General features: G+C 36.9%; 1 protein-coding gene across 2 annotated transcripts in view; it reads right to left on the bottom strand.

The window, feature by feature from the left end:
- The window catches only part of PTPN2 (protein tyrosine phosphatase non-receptor type 2), an 88,356-nt gene that overhangs the window by 6,565 nt on the left and 60,757 nt on the right, over positions 1-21,034 (bottom strand). Inside the window, exons 6-9 of one of the 2 annotated variants that reach the window (XM_028089336.2) lie at positions 19,128-19,337; positions 17,256-17,408; positions 11,349-11,530; positions 1,147-1,248 (exon numbers count right to left, since the gene is read on the bottom strand). In XM_028089336.2, coding sequence (XP_027945137.1) covers positions 1,147-1,248; positions 11,349-11,530; positions 17,256-17,408; positions 19,128-19,337 — 647 coding nt within the window. Of the gene's footprint in view, positions 1-550; positions 1,249-11,348; positions 11,531-17,255; positions 17,409-19,127; positions 19,338-21,034 lie in introns of those variants that run through there. The other variant, XM_028089333.2, reaches the window with a different exon arrangement.

Below are 21,034 nucleotides of genomic sequence, written 5' to 3' on the forward strand. Positions count from 1 at the left end.
TAAAGGGACAAGGTCAGGTTTGTACATCATCATACTATTTATTGAAGTAGAAAGAACTTGAAAAAAATTTTACTTCAAAACTTCAGTCTAGTAAACTTTTGAAATCATGGATAATAAAATGCTGCTCCTTATTTTTATTTCCTAAGTCACGATTTACCCCAATTATAAATTAGGGTAATTACACTGAAATTTTCATGAAAATTAAAACAGTATTCATCATGGGCTTTACAGAAACCAATTTCTTTACACAAAGTCTTGACCAAATGTTACCTGACTATGCCAGTAAGGAGAATTTTCCTTCAAAGATATTTTTAGGGAAAATTTTTTTCTTTTTAAAATTGGGAAAACTGTAAAACATAAAAGAAATGCAAATATATAGTAAAAATTGCTTATTCAGAGTTAGTTCTAACTGCTCGTATCAAACTTCTCTTTAGGAAAATGTATTCAGTACAATTGAATCAACACACAATTTATTTTTTTATGGTAACAGATTTTTCAAATTGAGTTTTTAAAAAGTACATTTAACTACAAAAGTAAGATTAAATAGATACTTATAAAATATATTTACCCTGAAATGGCTAAGAATATAAAATGTCGATGTCCATGTCAACAGTACATTATACATTACACGCATTATTTAAAGGTCATTTTCTTTCCAGTAATAATGTAGATAAAACCACAATATTTATTGCTTGTATCAAGTGCAGGTTAAAATCCAGTTGGCCTCCAAAAACCAGTCCTTATGGTAAAGGATTTCTCAATCTGGTCAGGTGAAATAGTACGTTTAACATGTATGAATACAGTTGCAAAATGTACCAGTTTTCAACAAGCATTCAAGTTTTTATTTCAGATAGCCGTTTACAGTTTGGGGACAGTGCCCTGAGATGCTGGGCTGGAGACTGAACATATCACTTATCTGGCTGGTGTCTATTCTACCGCACTGTTTCTGGGGTGCGAGGAATCTGCTAACAGACAAACCCTGGGACTAACGCAACACTGTCAGCTACTAGACCAGCAGCTCGCTGGGCAGAACTGTTTATTTATAGGACATTCTGCTGAAACAACAGTGTCCAGCCAACAAAAGCACCCACCAGAATGAATGACACAAACCCCATCTTAGTGAGAATAGGTTGCCAATATAACCACCTTTTCCTTTTTCGTTCAGTCTCATTTAGCCTCTGTTTCATCTGCTGCACCTTCTGAGCCGTGTTAGCCTTTCTGTCCTCTCGAATTCGTTTCCGTAGAACACTAGGAAAAAATAAAAACAAATAAAAAAAACTGCATGGCAGGACTTATTACTCTAATACAGAGGACCAAAGCCCAAATACCCACTCCCCAAGCCCCGTATTTTTAAACTCATTAAAACACTGGAATAAAAAAAAGGGGTTTTTTTCAATATTCTTAGTGGTCTAGAGATGTACTCTGATAATTCAGCAACAATTTCTGGTACAATATTCTATTAATAAATACTTTTAGCAGGACCTGAAAATAAGCATGGTGCTTTCTTTGTTGAAATGAGAGCTGGTGGCTGTCAGCTTTCTCTCTTGCTAACCAGCTGGAAGAGGTGGGAGACACGAGACCCTGACATCTGAGCCCCTTTCGTGTTTACACATGATTTTTCACAAAGACCACTGGTAAAAGCTATCTACTTAAAACTTCCGTAAAGATTCTGTCATGGGATGCCTATTGCTCTGTTTGTCCACACTTATTTCTAGCTTCCATTTTCCTATTCAATACAGAATGTTTGTTCTGTATTGAACACTGTGACTCCCAAGACGCATGGTCCTAGGACACTGTAAAGAAGAATGGCCAATGATGACATGTACACTACTATTTCTTCCCTTTAAAAAAATGTCCACAAAATCCATCTACTCTTTTTAATTTTCTTATTGTTATGTTAATCACCATATATTACATCATTAGTTTTTGATGTAGTGTTCCACGATTGTTTGTGCATATCACCCAGTGCTCCATGCAGAACGTGCCCTCTTTAATACCCATCACCAGGCTAACCCATCCCCCTACCCTCCTCCCCTCTAGAACCCTCAGTTTGTTTTTCAGAGTCCATCGTCTCTCATGGTTCGTCTCCCCCCCTGACTTACTCCCCTTCATTCTTCCCCTCCTGCTATCTTCTTCTTTTTCTAAACATATGTTGCATTATTTGTTTCAGAAGTACAGATCTGTGATTCAACACTCTTGCACAATTCACAGCGCTCACCATAGCACATACCCTCCCCAATGTCTATCACCCAGCTACCCCATCCCTCCCACCCCCCACCACTCCAGCAACCCTCAGTTTGTTTCCTGACATTAAGAATTCCTCATATCAGTGAGGTCTTATGATACATGTCTTTCTCTGATTGACTTATTTCACTCAGCATAACACCCTCCAGTTCCATCCACGTCGTTGCAAATGGCAAGATCTCATTCCTTTTGATGGCTGCATAATATTCCATTGTGTATATATACCTCTTCTTTTTCCATTCATCTGTTGATGGACATCTTGGCTCTTTCCACAGTTTGGCTATTGTGGGCATTGCTGCTATAAACACTGGGGTGCACGTACCCCTTTGGATCCCTACATTTGTATCTTTGGGGTAAATACCCAGTAGTGCAATTGCTGGATCGTAGGGTAGCTCTATTTTCAACTGTTTGAGGAACCTCCATACTGTTTTGCAGAGTGGTTGCACCAGCTTGCATTCCCACCAACAGTGTAGGAGGGTTCCCCTTTCTCCGCATCCCCGCCAACATCTATCGTTTCCTGACTTCTTAATTTTAGCCATTCTGACTGGTGTGAGGTGGTATCTCATGGAGGTTTTGATTTGGATTTCCCTGATGCCGAGCGATGTTGAGCACTTTTTCATGTGTCTCTTGGCCATTTGGATGTCTTCTTTGGAAAAATGTCTGTTCATGTCTTCTGCCCATTTCTTGATTGGATTCTTTGTTCTTTGGGTGCTGAGTTTGATAAATTCTTTATAGATTTTGGATACTAGCCCTTTATCTGATATGTCATTTGCAAATATTTTCTCCCATTCTGTCGGTTGTCTTTTGGTTTTGTGGACTGTTTCTTTTACTGGGCAAAAGCTTTTTATCTTGATGAAATCCCAATAGTTCATTTTTGCCCTTGCTTCCCTTACCTTTGGCAATGTTTCTAGGAAGAAGCTGCTGCGGCTGAGGTCGAAGAGGTTGTTGCCTGTGTTCTCCTTTAGGATTTTGATGGACTCCTGTCTCACGTTGAGGTCTTTCAACCATGTGGAGTCTATTTTTGTGCGTGGTGTAAGGAAATGGTCCAGTTTCATTCTTCTGCATGTGGCTGTCCAATTTTCCCAACACCATTTGTTGAAGAGACTGTCTTTTTGCCATTGGACATTCTTTCCTGCTTTGTCGAAGATAAGTTGACCATAGAGTTGAGGGACCATTTCTGGGCTCTCGATTCTGTTCCATTGATCTATGTGTCTGTTCTTGTGCCAGTACCATACTGTCTTGATGATGACAGCTTTGTAATAGAGCTGGAAGTCTGGAATTGTGATGCCGCCAGCTTTGCTTTTCCTTTTCAATATTCCTCTGGCTATTCAGGGTCTCTTCTGGTTCCATACAAATTTTAGGATGATCTGTTCCATTTCTTTGAAAAAGGTGGATGGTATTTTGATGGGGATTGCATTGAATGTGTAGACTGCTCTAGGTACCATTGACATCTTCACAATGTTTGTTCTCCCAATCCATGAGCATGGAACGATTTTCCATTTCTTTGTGTCTTCTTCAATTCCTTTCATGAGTATTTTATAGTTTAGTTTTCTGAGTACAGATCCCTTGCCTCTTTGGTTAAATTTATTCCTAGGTATCTTATGGTTTTGGGTGCAATTGTAAATGGGATCGGCTCCTTGATTTGTCTCTCTTCTGTCTTGTTGTTGGTGTATAGGAATGCCACTGATTTCTGTGCATTGATTTTATAGCCTGCTACTATACTGAATTCCTGTATGAGTTCTAGCAGTTTTGGGGTGCAGTCTTTTGGGTTTTCCACATACAGTATCATATCATCTGCAAAGAGTGAGAGTTTGACTTCCTCTTTGCCGATTTGGATGCCTTTGATTTCTTTTTGTTGTCTGATTGCTGCGGCTAGGCTTCTAATACTATGTTGAATAGCAGTGGTGAGAGTGGACATCCCTGCCGCGTTCCTGACCTTAGGGGAAAAGCTCTCAGGTTTTCCCCATTGAGAATGATATTCGCTGTAGGTTTTTCATAGATGGCTTTTATGATACTGAGGTATGTACCCTCTATCCCTATACTCTGAAGAGTTTTGATCAAGAAAGGATGCTGTACTTTGTCAAATGCTTTTTCTGCATCTATTGAGAGGATCATATGATTCTTGTTCTTTCTTGTGTTAATGTATTGTATCACGTTGACTGATTTGCGGATGTTGAACCAGCCTTGCAGCCCAGGGATAAATCCCACTTGGTCGTGGTGAATAATCCTTTTAATGTACTGTTGGATCCTATCGGCTAGTATTTTGGTGAAAATTTTTGCATCCATGTTCATCAAGGATATTGGTCTGTAATTCTTTTTGATGGGGTCTTTGTCTGGTTTTGGGATCAAGGTAATGCTGGCCTCATAAAATGAGTTTGGAAGTTTTCCTTCCATTTCTATTTTTTGGAAGTTTCAGGAGAATAGGTATTAATTCTTCTTTAACTGTCTGATAGAATTCCCCTGGGAAGCCATCTGGCCCTGGGCTTTTGTTTCTTGGGAGATTTTTGATGACTGCTGCAATTTCCTTAGTGGCTATAGGTCTGTTCAGGTTTTCTATCTCTTCCTGGTTCAATTTTGGTAGTTGGTACATCTCCAGGAATGCACCCATTTCTTCCAGGTTATCTAATTTGCTGGCATAGAGTTGCTCATAATATGTTCTTACAGTTGTTTGTATTTCTTTGGTGTTGGTTGTGATCTCTCCTCTTTCATTCATGATTTTGTTGATTTGGGTCATTTCTCTTTTCCTTTTGATAAGTCTGGCCAGGGGTTTATCAATCTTGTTAATTCTTTCAAAGAACCAGCTCCTAGTTTCGTTGATCTGTTCTACTGTTCTTTTGGTTTCTATTTCATTGATTTCTGCTCTGATCTTTATGATTTCTCTTCTCCTGCTGGGTTTAGGCTTTATTTGCTCTTTTTTCTCTAGCTCCTTTAGGTGTAGGGTTAGGTTGTATATTTGAGACCTTTCTTGTTTCTTGAGAAAGGCTTGTATTGCTATATACTTTCCTCTCAGGACTACCTTTGCTGTATCCCAAAGATTTTGAACAGTTGTTTTCATTTTCATTGGTTTCCATGAATTTTTTTAATTCTTCTTTAATTTCCTGGTTGACCCATTCATTCTTTAGTAGGATGCTCTTTAGCCTCCATGTATTTGAGTTCTTTCCGACTTTCCTCTTGTGATTGAGTTCTAGTTTCAAAGCATTGTGGTCTGAAAATATGCAGGGAATGATCCCAATCTTTTGGTACCGGTTGAGACCTGATTTGTGACCTAGGATGTGATCAATTCTGGAGAATGTTCCATGGGCACTAGAGAAGAATGTGTATTCCGTTGCTTTGGGATGGAATGTTCTGAATATGTCTGTGAAGTCCATTTGGTCCAGTGTGTCATTTAAAGTCTTTATTTCCTTGTTGATCTTTTACTTAGATGATCTGTCCATTTCAGTCAGGGGGGTGTTAAAGTCCCTCACTATTATTGTATTGTTGTCAATGTGTTTCTTCGCTTTTGTTATTAATTGCCTTATATAATTGGCTGCTCCCATGTTCGGGGCATAGATATTTACAATTGTTAGATGATCTTGTTGGATAGACCCTTTAAGTAGGATATAGTGTCCTTCCTCATCTCTTATTACAGTCTTGGGTTTAAAATCGAATTTGTCTGATATAAGGATTGCCACCCCAGCTTTCTTTTGGTGTCCATTAGCATGGTAAATGGTTTTCCATCCCCACTTTCAACGTGGGGGTGTCTTTGGGTCTAAAATGAGTCTCTTGCAGACAGCATATAGATGGGTCTTGTTTTTTAATCCATTCTGATAGCCGGTGCCTTTTGATTGGGGCATTTAGCCCATTTACATTCAGGGTAACTATTGAAAGGTATGAATTTAGTACCATTGTATTACCTGTAGGTGACTGTTACTGTATATTGTCTGTGTTCCTTTCTGATCTATGCTGCTTTTAGGCTCTCTCTTTGCTTAGAGGACCCCTTTCAATATTTCTTGGAGGGTTGGTTTCGTGTTTGTGAATTCCTTTAGTTTTTGTTTGTCCTGGAAGATTTTTATCTCTCCTTCTATGTTCAATGACAGCCTAGCTGGATATAGTATTCTTGGCTGCACATTTCTCTCGTTTAGTGCTCTGAAGATCTCATGCCAGTCCTTTCTGGCCTGCCAGGTCTCTGTGGATAGGTCTGTTGCCCATCTAATGTTTCTACCAATGTAGGTTACATATCTCTTCTCCTGAGCTGCTTTCAGGATTTTCTCTTTGTCTCTGAGACTCATAAGTTTTACTATTAGATGTCGGGGTGTTGACCTATTATTATTGATTTTGAGAGGGGTTCTCTGTGCCTCCTGGATTTTGATGCCTGTTTCCTTCCTCACATTAGGGAAGTTCTCTGCTATTATTTGCTCCAATATACCTTCTGCCCCTCTCTTTCTTCTTCTTCTGGGATCCCAATTATTCTAATGTTGTTTTGTCTTATCATATTGCTTATCTCTCGAATTCTGCCCTCATGATCCTGTAGTTGTTTCTCTTTTTCTCAGCCTCTTTATTTTCCATCATTTGGTCTTCTATATCGCCGATTCTCTCTTCTGCCTCATTTATCCTAGCAGTGAGTGCCCCCATTTTTGATTGCACCTCATCAATACCCTTTTTGATTTCGACTTGGTTTTATTTTAGTTCTTTTATTTCTTCAGAAAGGGTTTCTCTAATAACTTCCACACTGTTTTCAAGCCCAGCTAGTATCTTTAAAGTCATGATTCTGAACTCTAGGTCCGACATCGTACTAATGTCCATATTGAGTAGGTCCCTGGCTGACGGTACTACCTCTTGTTCTTTTTGCTGAGGTGATTTTTTTCGTCTTGTCATTTTGTCCAGAGGAGACTTCCAGTAAGTGGTCGCTTCTCTGTTCAGAGAGTTGTTGCTACTCTCCTCTTCGATCTCCTGTTGAGTTCATAGGTGTTCAGAATGGTTTGATCCCTATTCAGCTGAATTCCTGAGACCAGACGAAATCTAGGTCTCCTACTCCTCCGCCATCTTGCTCCGCCCCCCATCTACTCTTTTTACTTATTGCCTATATTATAGCAAAAACCTAACTTTTGCCTCTGAATTAAACAGTATCACCCTAGCAATTTTTCTGAAGTATACTTCTCTGGTTTTGTAGCTTGATTAAAAATCTTGAATGCCTTTTCAGTATACTACACATTAAGAGCCTACTTTTCTGCCAGCCAAAATGTTTAACCTGAATCTAGTAATGAGAAACCATCAGAGGAAAGGCAACTGGTATAGCAGCTGCAAAAATGTCAAGGTCAAGGCAAGGAAAAAGAAGAAAGTGGTGAACAATTTCAGATTAACAGAGACTAAAGAATCACATCAACTAAATACGACGTATGATCCTTGAGTAGACCTTGGATTATTTCTTTAAATAGCTAAAGAGACTGGGATCATGAAAATATTCTGAAATTAGATTATGGTGATGGCTTCACAACTCTGTAAATATACTAAATTCACTGAAGTGTATGCTTTAAATGTGTGAACCTTATAGTACATAAATTGTATCTCAAAGTTATTTTTTAAAAAAGCTATAAGGTAGATTTTTTTATACAACCAAAGAAATTTGAGTAGACTATATATTAGGTAATTTTATCAATGTTCAACTTCTTTGGACTACTGGAACCTCAGACACTGCTGGTGGGAATATACAACGATGCATCCACTATGTAAAACTGGCAGGTCCTCAAAATGTGGAATGTAGGGTTCCCTTACGTCCCAGCAACTGCACTCCTAGGTATATACTCAAGAGAACTGAAAGCACATGTTCACACAAAAACTATCCAGTGTTCGCCTACTGTGCACAACTTTGTTCTTGCCCAAATGGTTTTTTGCTATTCTCCAAATTTGTTCCCCTCTAAACTAGAAAGCTCTCTGGTTCTCTCATTTCAATTGTTCTTCAATTTCTCCCTCTACTCAACCCCTAGGGCCCCTCTGTTCTTATCTTACAGCATTTAATTTACAGTAAATAATTTATGTTGCTAATTTGGGTTATTTTACCCCCTAAATATATTCGCAACTCAGGGACTTTGTTTTGCCTATCTCTGTGTGCCCTATGATTTCCAATGTCTTCTTCACTTTATCACATACCCAAGTATCTTTGACTGTCTGAATTCTCTGAATATTCACTATAATGACTTGCAAAAATTATTACTCAGAAATCACTTTTTGAATTTAAAAATCACTATTAACAAATACATGTGTACCCATCAGTGAAAAAAATTTAAGTTGTATTCAAGTGCAGGCAAAGCATATATAAAATATGTAAAAGAATACAGAGCTCCCATCCAAGGGCCCAGCCTTCCACGGGTCCTTGTATTTGCTTCTGTCAGGAGCCTAAAGCCATCAAACAATCAGGTTCTAATTTAGATGGCATCTTTAACAGATTCATTTAAAATTTTCACTGCAATATAGAAGATAATTAAAATTTTTATTCAGTGTTGATATTTATCATGTAAACCCAATATGAGTATACCGAGTGTTATGTGATTATGTAATTAGTGCTTTAAATATTACATAGCAGTTTAAGAGGATTTTTTAAAGTGGATTTTTATATTTAGAGAAACTGGTTATGAGAACTGAGAACACAATTTTCCCCATTTAAAATTGTTAATGGAAAAAAAATAAAAAATAAATAAAATCATTAAGGGAATAGAGGCGCTTGCTTTCCAAAAATGTACTATACAGATGTTTTCAGGAATGGAAAGAAAACAAGTACCAAGAGATGTAATTACTTAGTTTAAGAATGCAATTCCAAAGTAAAAACTATTCTCAATTTGTTATACAATAAAATCTTTTTTAACCTAGTTGGGCCTAAGGAAATTACATCCATGTAATCAAAAGCCACAAATAGGCAGGGAAGGACTCCTATGGACCCTTGCCTATGGAAGACCATATGGAAGTCCTCCCCATGGCACACACAGCAGGCTACAGCTGATACATGTTTCAACTGGCATACCTCATACTATGCAAACACACAGGAGGAGGATCCAAATAACCTGACTTATTTATCCAAACTGTTCTCCACTCAGTGATTTGGGTTTAAGAATTGCACTACAATTGAGAACATTGGCTTTTAAACTTTGATGGTAAACCTTGACAGCAAGAAATGTCTTACCATCACAACAAAGTAACTGCACACACAGACATATTTGTACATGTACACAAAGTATATGTCAATACATAGAATTTATATATTATGTATATATATGTTAAAATAATTTTTATCTGTGTACTCTGATCTATTTTTTCTCTAAACTCTAATTTCTATTTTATTGTATTCTATTATTTTAAAAATGCTTTTTTTTATAACTTACTAAATTGATTTCATGACTGAGAATGTGACCAATATGAAAAAACTGACTTGAAGGATATTTAATAATGAAAGAAAATATTGTGCCCTACTCCCTTTAAGCTGAAATTCTTTCAATAAAATTTTATTTTATTAGCCTCCCTAATGCAAAGGTATTGATCAGTATTAAAATTAGGACTGAACAATACACTTTTTCACACAGCAATCTTTATTTTATGCTCTTTTACTTTTCTACAACCTGCTCCCTCCATTAGTTCTCTCTGCTTACAATCCTTACTTTCCTACTGGGGCTTTGCCTCTGCTTTCAAGCAGGATCTGGTCTCCTCTCTCCTTGGGGCGGGCTCGGGGGGGGGGGGGCCCAATAAAACAACTTCTGCAATCACTCTGTAACTTGAGCGGTTTTGCTCATTTCCTTCAAACTGAAATTTGGACAATGAGTGGTTTGCGCCTTGTTGGGTCTGTGTCCTTAAAGAATAAAACTCAACACCTCTGAATAGTAGCCAAAACTACAAGAACATTAGGTATCTGAGAATCTTATTGCTGAAAAATACAAGGTAATTTAAAACATGATTTCTTCATTTCAAAGTATTATATTTAAGGTGGAAGAAGGAATAAGCAAATTAATGCTTTAACTTGTAGTCTCAAACCACTAGAGCCATAAATAAGGAGTAACACTGCTAAGTCATAATAAACTCTTCAGTACAAATATATTATAACACATAGACTATGTATTTATTCCAATGTTACCTTTCATAAGATTTCAAGTAATTTTTTTTTAAAGATTTTATTTATTTATTTGTCAGAGAGTGAGAGTGAAAGAGAGAGAGAGAGCACACAAGCAGGGGTAGAAGCAGGCTCCCCGCTCAGCAAGGAGCCCGATGCAGGGCTTGATCCCAGGACCCCAGGATCACGACCTGAGCCAAAGGCAAACGCTCAACCGACTGAGCCACCCAGGCAATTTTTATATTGGGGAAATACAGAAGTGAAGTTACTATAATATATAGGAGACCTCAACGATTTTCTTGGTTCCCCTAACATCCCAATGTAACAAATAGGACTAAAACATAAAATGTGCCATTTAAATAAAAAGCGTATTTTGACAAAAAGAAAGAAAACATCACTGAGATGTGAAGAGGGGATGTGAACACGCTCATTCACTCACACCTCAGGATACCAGCTTCCTAACGGGTGGGAGATAACTAGAGCCTTAGAAATGTAAATGTTTTAATTTAAAAACTTAAAACGTTTATACTTTCATATAGATTCAAAAGTCGAAAAGTATAAAAGGTATTTTGTGTAATCTTTTTTTTTTTTGAAAAAGACTTCTTCCCTTCCAATAATGTAATTAAATTTAAATATTCATTTAAATATTTTACAATTTCATTAAAGGCACATTATCCATTATATTACTATAGCATGAACACTAATACTTGTACAAATGGCAAGTATTCATACCACTTATTTTCTGTATCATACTATTTGTTTTAGCATCTAATTATATTAACTTTACCACTCAAATTAGAATTGCGTTAAACCATTTTCCAACTGGTTTCTGTCTATAAGTACTGGCTTCTTAATAAAGCTGAAAGCTCTTTGAGATCAATGATGTCATCATATAATACTTCAATACCTTTAGATAATAAATGAATAGCTACATTAATTCAATGAACAAAGGGCCTATATGAGTTCATATCCACTGAACTTATTAAAATAAAAAAGTCTCATCTTTTCAAGCATGTAATTGCCATAAGCTTACCTTTCGCTGTTCTCTTCCGTAGTATCCTGCATTTTAGAGGATAGTCCTGTATATCTGTCACCTGTCAGTTTTTCTTCTTCTAGGCCTATCCTATTACCATTGTATTTTTCAGTCATTATTTTGGTTGGTGAATGATCAAAAGCAGGGCATAAGTCTTCCTTAGAAAGTTCTTTCCACCGTTTCTAAGTAGGGAAGAGAAGTGAAAAACAAATGCAAACACTAAAATTTTACTTTTCTTTAAGTAAAAAGGATATACAAATTGAAATTATATATTCAACTTTAAGAGAACCCTGTGATGCTAATTGGAAGAATGAAAAAGGTATTTTACAGAAACCTCTTCTAGATGTGCCTCTTTTAAGCTTAAAATTTAAAAACAAAGTATTTAATATGTATATACATCTCTAGGCAGTTGAATATAATAATCTTAATGAAATTAAAGTGGAATTTAACCTATTGAGACAAAGTATACTAGGACCTCACCAAAATATTAGTCATAGTAAATGAGATTTTAGCCAGAGCCAGATTCTGCTGGACTCCTAACCCACAGTGACCAAGACGGCACTTGAATGTGTTCTGTTGTTCCTCTCTGTTAGACCAGTCTGGTCTAACAGAGAGGAACAACAGTGAGATCTCCAGGCAGGTCTCTCTGATGCCAGAGGACCTTACTTTGTTTTTTTCCTACCAGCTATGCTAGCAGCTCCAGGTAAGCTAGCCCACCACCAGGTTAGAAAAAACTCTGCTAGCATGCCTAGACTTCAGGAGGCAGGATTTAGACCAAGACAAAGAGAAATTCCATTTCCTTCCTCTAGGAAACAGGCTGTCATCACCTACCTTGAGAGCCTATTGTGATTAATGACATAACAAGCCTAGCATCATATCTGGCAAATGTTAAGATTCCGTTGCCCTCACTGCCACCATCCCTAGGGAGAGAGGAAGAGGTGCAAAGTGTATCTGAGCCCCTGGAAGATGAAGGCAGTGACAAAGTACTAGCCAGAGAGGGAGAAGGCATGTATAACCTCAGCATGAGGGACCTCTAGCTCAAGTTCTTCAAGGGCTGCAAACACAACCATCCATCTCCCAGCCAATAACAAGAGTAGGTAAAGGTGGCAGTGAGAGCCAATGGTTTTGATTATCCACACTGGTGCAAAGTGACCTGGTACAGACAGGGGTTGCCCTCTTTGAAGATCTTACCACAGAAGCAAGGAGTCTAGAACCTAATGAATAAGAGACTCTATAACTTATTGCCTGAGGATTGTAATGATTTTGAACACAAATGTAACCCTGCAATTTACACTTGTCTGGAACTTAATGAAACATTCTTTCCCTGGAGTTGCTTTGGTACAAAATGGCATTGTTAAAAACAATGCTTGTATATTATTAAAAAAAAATCTTTGGAAAATTCATTGATACGCTGATAAATTAGTTTCTAACTTATTTCATTATCCTACAACAGAGGAATTAAAAAAGAAAAAGGCATTTTACCACACTCCTCCTTTCCCATATATAGCTATTTTACTAAGAGGCATAATTAATGTATCTTTTTTTAATAGTAGTTGATTCACAAAAAATTTAGAGAATGCAAAATTCTGTAATTTGCTACATTTGGAGGACAGTGAGTAGGACAGTTTGATCAATCTGACTAGATGATGAACATGTAGAGCTTGACTCAGAGATGAAGCCAGAAAGGAAGTGGACCTCAAGGAAAGAAGTCTCTGAACTTATTTTAAGAAACAATTGGATGGAACCCACTTCTCCTGAGCAAGGACCTAAGAGGATGCAAACCATATCCAGAAAGAGTATTTTGCCAATACTTGAGAAAATGCTATAATGGAATATAAGAGTAAGATGTTTTCACTTTAGAGGACTACGTCAGTTTTCCTTCTTCCCATTCAACATTTTCGTTACTCAGTCCAGACAACGTTTTGTACATTGAAGATGTACATGGGGAAACTTCTCAAGTACTTACTATACCCACACTGACTTAATGCTTCAGCTGCACCAGCTCTTAAATCCTCAGAAGAACCTCAGGAGGTAGGTGCTACTACTGTTACTATCATCACCCCCCCTACAGAACAGAAGCAACTTGACCAGGCTATGCAGCTAATTAACAAAAGGGCCAAAATTTTAATGCTATAATCCTTCATGATTATTTCTACCTCTGAAAAGCTCATCAATTTCAGATACCAGATAGTTTAAAGAAAGTACCCAATAAAAACTGTTAAATTGTCTCCAGAATTTAGGTTGTTTGATTTTTTTTTTAATTTTGATTCTTCCCTGGGGACCTCGTTATAACAACTTGGCCTTATACTTGGACAAAACTCAACAATGTCAATAAACAAAAGACAATGACAAAAATCACATCTTACTGGACCACTTCCCAGAATATGCAACAAATTCAGAATCTGTCAACAAGAAAAGGACTCAGCACAAAAGGGGTAAGGGAGTGGAGAAAAGGAGATATTTAACGCTAGTGACTTAAAAAAAAAAAAAAAGGCAGTGTCATTTTGCCACATCTCTGGGCAGCAAACTCACTCAACTTTGCCTTCCCTGTAACCCACAAGTAAACAGGCAAAGTCACCTGCCTTGGCTTGTCACTGCTGACTGGGGAAGCGAAGGAATCAATACCACACTCAGCTACAACTTCATTCAAGCTCTCATCTGGAGGCCTGGAGTACAGCCATCTGGACCGAGAGTTTATCTTTCTAAATCTACACACATGCTGAACCACAGTCCGCATATCACACGCTGCTACGAGCCACTCCCTGCACACCACCTGCAACCTCACCCATTTCTCACTGAAGAAAGTCCCTTGAAGGAGCACTTAAAAGTGATGTCATTAAACTTGAAACCCACTGTAATTACTTTATTAGTAGTGTCAAATTACCAGGTAGAGATCTTACAACATCAGTTCTGAATTGCCAATCTAGATATGTTACTGTGAGGTTTTCTGTGATCATGGGTACTGGGAGTGTGCTGTTAAGTGATAATACCAGTAACTATAACATCTTTTTATGCCCAACCTTGTGCCAAGAAAGATGTGAGGTAAATGATATATTCTCAGAGACAACTAGAAATTATCTGTATTTATCTAGGTAGGTCAAGATCATTGGAAATTTCCAAAACTAAATACATGCTGTATGATTATAAACATACGTGTATTTACCGATTTCAGAAACAATCGCTTTAGATGTATTAACAGCTCTCCTTTATCCTGACAGGTTCTAAATCATTTTATATCTCTATATGTCAGAAATCTTCACAGAAAAATAAACTATCCAATAATGAAAATACCACTCACATAATATAAATCCAAATTAAGACTGAAGGTGAAGACAGAATGTCCCCTTTAGCAAAAAGTACCAGAAACAAAGAAATACGGCTCGGGTGCTGCTGACCAGACGGTTCTCTGAAGATACACAGGTTCAGGAAGCGTGATATCACCCTCCCACACCCCTGGCCACAGTGCTCACACCAGAAAGAAGCTTCCTTCTTTCTTCTTTACAAATAGTAATTTTTCCCAAAATTCCTAGGTAAAGAGGAGGAGGTAGACATATGGAGAGAAAGAAAGAGTCTTTTTATAAATTGGCTACCCTATCCTTGTATGTCAAAAGAGATACTTGTATAGGTCAGTTATATTCATGCAGTTTGAGGTTTCTACATTAACTTTAGATCTTATGATTTAGGATTTCAGAGAACTTCTCTTAGATTTTTATTTTAAGCTAAGGTTCTAGAATAGTACTGTCCGGTGAAATATAATGGGAGCCACATATGCAATTTTCAAATGTCTAGTAGTTGTGTTTAAAAAAAAAAAGATGAATTTTAACAGTATCTTTTATTTAACTCAATATAAAAAATATTGTCATTTGAACATACAATACTTTAAAAATTATTGAGATATTTTATACTTTATCTCCCCGTATTTAATCTTCAAAATCTGGTGTGTATTTTATACTTCAAACAGATCTTGATTCAGAATAGCCTAATTTCAAGTACTCAATTACATGTATGGTTAATGGCTACAGTATTGGATAGCAAAGTTCCATGCAGAGAAAACTACCTATGTAAAATAAACAAATCCATATACTCATTAATTATCTTTATAATAAAAAAAAAGTACAGCACCACAGAAATTATAGGAACGCTTAGACCATTTCCGTGGAAACTGACCCCTCCAAACGGATAGGCTTTTCTGATCCTGAATACCTGAAAAATACAGAGACATTTCCAACATCCTATCTGAAGAAAGGGCAGAGAATGTCTTGGGTTTGCATGGAGTGCTGGATGAAGCTACATGGAAACTCTGATGGCTATAACCTACCAGATAAACTGAGACAGAAAAAAACTCTCCCAAGCCACAAACTATACTGCTATAATAATAATAAAGACCACAAAAAAGTATGTTCATAAAATTCATCTCTGTAGTGAAAAAGATCCTCAAAGTAAGGGAATATATATTCTGAAACTAAGGAAACTTGAAAAAATTTTAAAGTGGAGGGAAGGATACTATCCAAAAGACAGCAAACTTTCTCTACAATTAGTACATAAGAACGTCCAGGAAATAAGCAATGAACAACTAGGGAAGCTACAAGTGTGTGAAAAAAGTTTGGTTTAACTATTTAACTTTTTTCCAACTCCAGATTGGAGTTTTTCAACTCCAAACTGAAGAGAAGTTCACAGAGATTAAAAAAGAGAAAGAGAGAGAGAGACCTTTTCCTAATCTTAAACATTTGAGATAACTTTTACTTCTTCTGAAATCACTGGTTCACTGCCAAGCAAACCCAGTGTTCCCAAAGTCTGACTTCTGAAGAAGGGTCTCATGTTTTATGGGCCTAATCGAAATACTGAGTATTTTATGGACTGATGCAATGTTTCTCTTCATTAAAGATTTATTCTTGTTTCTTGGTTTGCCTATTTTTTCCCCTTTGCTTTGTTTTGTTTCTTAAATTCCGCATATGAATGAAGTCATATGGTATTTGTCTTTCTCTGACTTATTTTGTCTAGCATTATACTCTCTAGCTCCATCCATCTTGTTGCCAATGGCAAGATTATAAGACTTTAAATTTTACTGATAACAGTTTGTTTTGAATAGTTACAATAATACTAAAGATCAGAACAACAGTTAGCTGAGAAAGAGAACTGCTTAAGAATATTTTAATGTCTTTGAAAGTGTAACTTATATTTAATTCCATTATCACCGATGGTCTGAGTTATAAAAGGCTTATTCAGGGTATTTCTGACTTGCCTTGTAATCACAGAAATTAAGGAACCAGTATATGTGTTCATAAGAGAAATATAAAGAGTTTTGATCCACTTTATGTCCAATACTATGTGACCAGATCAGACAAGAAATAGGGGTCTGTTAGTACATAACACAGATTTCTGATAATCAGTCTTTGAACTTAGTTTTTGCAAATGTGGAACAAAAATGTCTTCATGAGAGCATAGCCAGAAATCAGAGAAACAGAACTTTCTACTGGAATTTCATATGTCTGCCGTAAGTACTGGAGTTGCTCACTGTTAACAAAATTAAGCATCTATTACATAAACTAATTATTCTATAATTGCAGGTCAAGTTTTTAATGTGCTAAAATTACCAAAATTCTTTGGTTTATTTTAATGCTTAAATGCTTAAACTAACCTCCTTATATGAAAATTCCACTTTCTTTAATAAAATCTTGTTCCCATTAGGGCTTTTGAGTAACAGGCAAGATTTAACATGAGGCTGAGGTATATATGAGGATGTGAGCTTAAACGTTACAATTTTAAGATGGCCAGCTGGGTTCTCCACATGAATGTAAATATGCTTTTTGGAAGGAAGGGAGAAAACAAGTGCTTCAATGGAGTGCAGCAGTTATTTGATGCTAATCATATATAATACACAGGTATTATTTCCCTAAAAAAGTTTACCTGTATATTTGAATCTCCCTTTATAAATTTTCCTCCTTCTATTATAGTCATATATGAAAATCTGAGTTGATCTGGTGTCTGAATAAGTCCCATTCGATATTTCCTCATATTCAGTAACAGTTGTTTAATGTTAATATCATCTCCTTTTTCCATCTGCAAGAAAGGTAAAAATTATTCAAGCCTTTTGTTGTTAAGAGTCCAGGAAAGAGAAGCAATACAGGATAGCTGGCTGCTCAGCACTGTGCAATGTGCAGCGTCTCCCCCAGGAACCAGAAGTTACCACTGCTGTAACTCTTTCTGTACAAAACAGCTACCCCAATCCACCACCTTCCGCACACCTCAACTGCTCAAGCAGTAGATGGAGGCCTTTAGCTGATATGCAACTGATTCCAAACCAATCATAATAATCTTATTTACTTTGGCCAGTATTTGTCTAAGGAAGAATTTATGACCAGTTCTGGCTTAATATAAAGATAAATCCACTGAGATTAGTGTTCTGCTTTTTTTTAAAAGGTCTTAACAGAAGTAAATCTTTTTTGCCCAGTGCCCTTCTGCCTTCATGTCTGTGCCCAGCAGCCATCTAAAGATGGTGGAGAAGAAAAACAGTAAGAGCTTAGATTCACAATGACACTGTTAAGTCACTGCACCAGCTCCAGACTATCGATCTCATATTATAACCAGCACAACCCTCACCCCAACTGAAAAAGAAAAAAGTGGAAGTTATGTCTGGCAGGGAATAGGCACAAACACACAACCCAGTTTTTAACAGTCATTCACCATTAAGTGAATAGAATTTTTTTTAAACATGTCAAAGTTCACTTTAATGTAACAATCGGTTTTAAGATTTTATTTATTTGAGAGAGAGAGAGAGAGAGAGAGAGAGAGAAAGTGTGAGTGTAGGGCAGAAGCGGCAGAAAGAGAGGGAGAGAATCTCAAGCAGACTCTGCACTGAGCGCACGACCAAGATCACGACCTGAGCCAAAACCAAGAGTCAGATGCCTAACTGACTGAGCCACTCAGGTGCCCCAACCCAGTTTTCTTTTAATTTTAATTTTAATTTTAAATTAAGTATGCTCTATGCCTGACATGGGGCTTCAACTCATGACTCCAAGATCAAGAGTCGCATGCTCTACTGACTAAGCCATCCAGGTGCCCTGTAACAATCCAGTTTTTGACTGAAGTATATTACTTACAGGCAGAGTAGTAAAGTAATACAGTAGGTATATTAAGACTCGACCATTCCTATACTCTAGAGATGCCCTATGCCCCAACTAAGGAAAAATGGACATTCTAAAAAGAAAAGGCACAGGCCTGTATCCAGGCTGGGGCTGGGAATGGGTTGGTGAAGAAAGAATACAGCCCTTGGGGGCAGAGATTGGAATTTCAAGGGAATAATAATACTAACATTTACTGAGTGCTTAGAAAATACCAGAGACTCTTCTAAGTGTTCTAAATGTATTAATTCACTTAATTCTTGTGAGGAACATAGTATCATTATCCTTAGTTTGTAAATAAGGAAACTAAGGGCAAGAAAAATGTAGTGCTGGTTTGAGTTGGAAGGAATTCAATATTATATATCAATTTATATCTGAAAAACAAGGAAGGGGGAAGACCTATTATTTCTGTAAAATAAAGCTACGAGGGGGGAAAAAAAGTCTTCTTGGAGATGTCTAGAATCATCTTGGACAGAGCCCCACCACTCACAAATAAGAGGCAGTTAAAAGGGTATAAGTGAAATTTTTTAGGTTTTTCTGAAGAAGGCAGAAGTTTGAAAATCACAGTTCTGGGATACTGACATTAGAGCTTACTTCTGCCAGGGGAAAACAATAAAAAATTAAACAAGACTAAAATTAGATCATAAGAAGCACTTACCAGAACAAGACAGGTATCTACTAGAGAAAAGGTGCCTGACCGCCCAATGCCTGCACTACAGTGGATCACTGCAGGCCCGTGTTCAGGATTCAAGGAACCAGACTCTCTCACTTTAAATAAGAAATTGAGAAATGAAGCTGGTGATTCAGGGACTCCAAAATCTGGCCAGGTAGTATAATGAAAGTGAGAGATTGTTCTGGTTTCACCACTCTAAAAAGTGAAAATCAAGGGAAAAGTTAGTTCTAATTTCTTTTCTTTGAAAACCCTACTTCAGAAAGAATATGTGTTTTGTGTTAATGCTTTTAATCCTTATGGACTTCTGTACCATGATTTTTTATTTGGTTTTTGATAATCACTCACACAAGTTTGGAGTTCTTCAGGAGAATTTGGAATTTATTTAATAATAGCTAACATTTCTAAAACATTATTTTGCAGGCATGTCCTAAGTTTTTTATGTATTAACTCAACCCATACAACAATCCTAATAAAACTCCTTTTCCAGATGAGATAACAGAGGCCAGAGGTTAAGTAATTTACCCTAGGTGACACTTTGAGACAATAGCAGAGCCTGAATTTGAAGCAGCAGTCTGGGCCCTTAACCACCGACCTACACCATACATGTTGCCAATATTTTAATTCATACATCATGATGAGTGTTCCTTTTGTTTTTCCTATTTATTTTTAAAATATTTTTTTTATTTTCTGTCAGAGAGACGGAACACAAGCAGGGGGAGTGGGAGAGGGAAAAGCAGGCCCCCCGCTGAGCAGGGAGTTCCATACGGGCCTCCATCCCAGGACCCTGGGACCACGACCTGAGCCGAAGGCAGACGCTGAACAACTGAGCCACCCAGGTGCCCTTTTTTTTCCTATTAAAAAAAAAATCCTACCAGTATAATTTTACATTCTTTAATGGTTTCCTTTTTAAGAACGCCCAACATTTTTAGATATAATTTTTCTCATCAGATGAGTTATCTTGTAGATTCTGTTACACAGGCTCAGAGGAGCAACTCAAGAATTAATTTAAAAACACAATCTTTACATTTTTAATTGAAATTGCTCTTCTAATTGCTGCTTTTCCCCGTGGTAATAATTTCCAATCCTAAAAATGTTTATATGACTTTGCTGATGTGCTAAAATGGTTTACCAATATGCTAAATGCTTCCTGTCTCTTAAAGCCTGCCTGGCATTCACTGTCACTTCCTGGATATTCCTGATGAGCTTTATTTCTGACTAACTCATTATGAAAATGTTTCTAAGCTTTTGCCAGCTGCCTTTTGCCCCAAGAAGCACTTTGGTGCCTTCTAGTCCTCATTTTTGTAAACCAAAGCAGTAACCCTCTAACATATCTCTGCACAATTTCTCAGTTTCATTGTAGGATGTTTCTGGAGGGAGAAGCCATACAAGCAACATTAGGAAAAAAAACACCATGATAATTTTAATGGTTAAAAGCTAAAAATTATTATTACAGCATCCTTTTGGTACAAGTTTTCAAAATTAACTTTCTTTTTTTAAAAATAAATTTTCCCCCTTTTTCAGCAAAAATTAAGACTCCTAAGTCCCAGACTTGTTATATGAGGTATAACACTGATAAAATACAGTGCAGAAATTCTTTTAAAAAATTTCAAATTACCTACTTTTAGTGACTAATTTTCTTAAAATTTGCTTTCATAATTCCAAATACACTCTGATCCATAGGTTCTCAATATACTGAAGGTACTAGAAAATATAAATCTATTACTAATTGAAATGATCACTGGGATTCCTAAATTTCAAAACATTTCCTTTCAAAATTGTAGCTTACTGTATGTAAAAAAAGGGGGGGGTTAAATTTACTGTATTAAAAAAAGGCATTGAAAACATTCCAAATTAAGAAGGCTAAACTTTAGTTTCTTCTTACAAAACCATAA

Source organism: Eumetopias jubatus, unplaced genomic scaffold (genome assembly GCF_037043125.1).
Source record: "Eumetopias jubatus isolate StellerSeaLion01/CBP00866 unplaced genomic scaffold, mEumJub1_p1.0 scaffold_16, whole genome shotgun sequence".
Classification (NCBI taxonomy): Eukaryota; Metazoa; Chordata; class Mammalia; order Carnivora; family Otariidae; genus Eumetopias; species Eumetopias jubatus.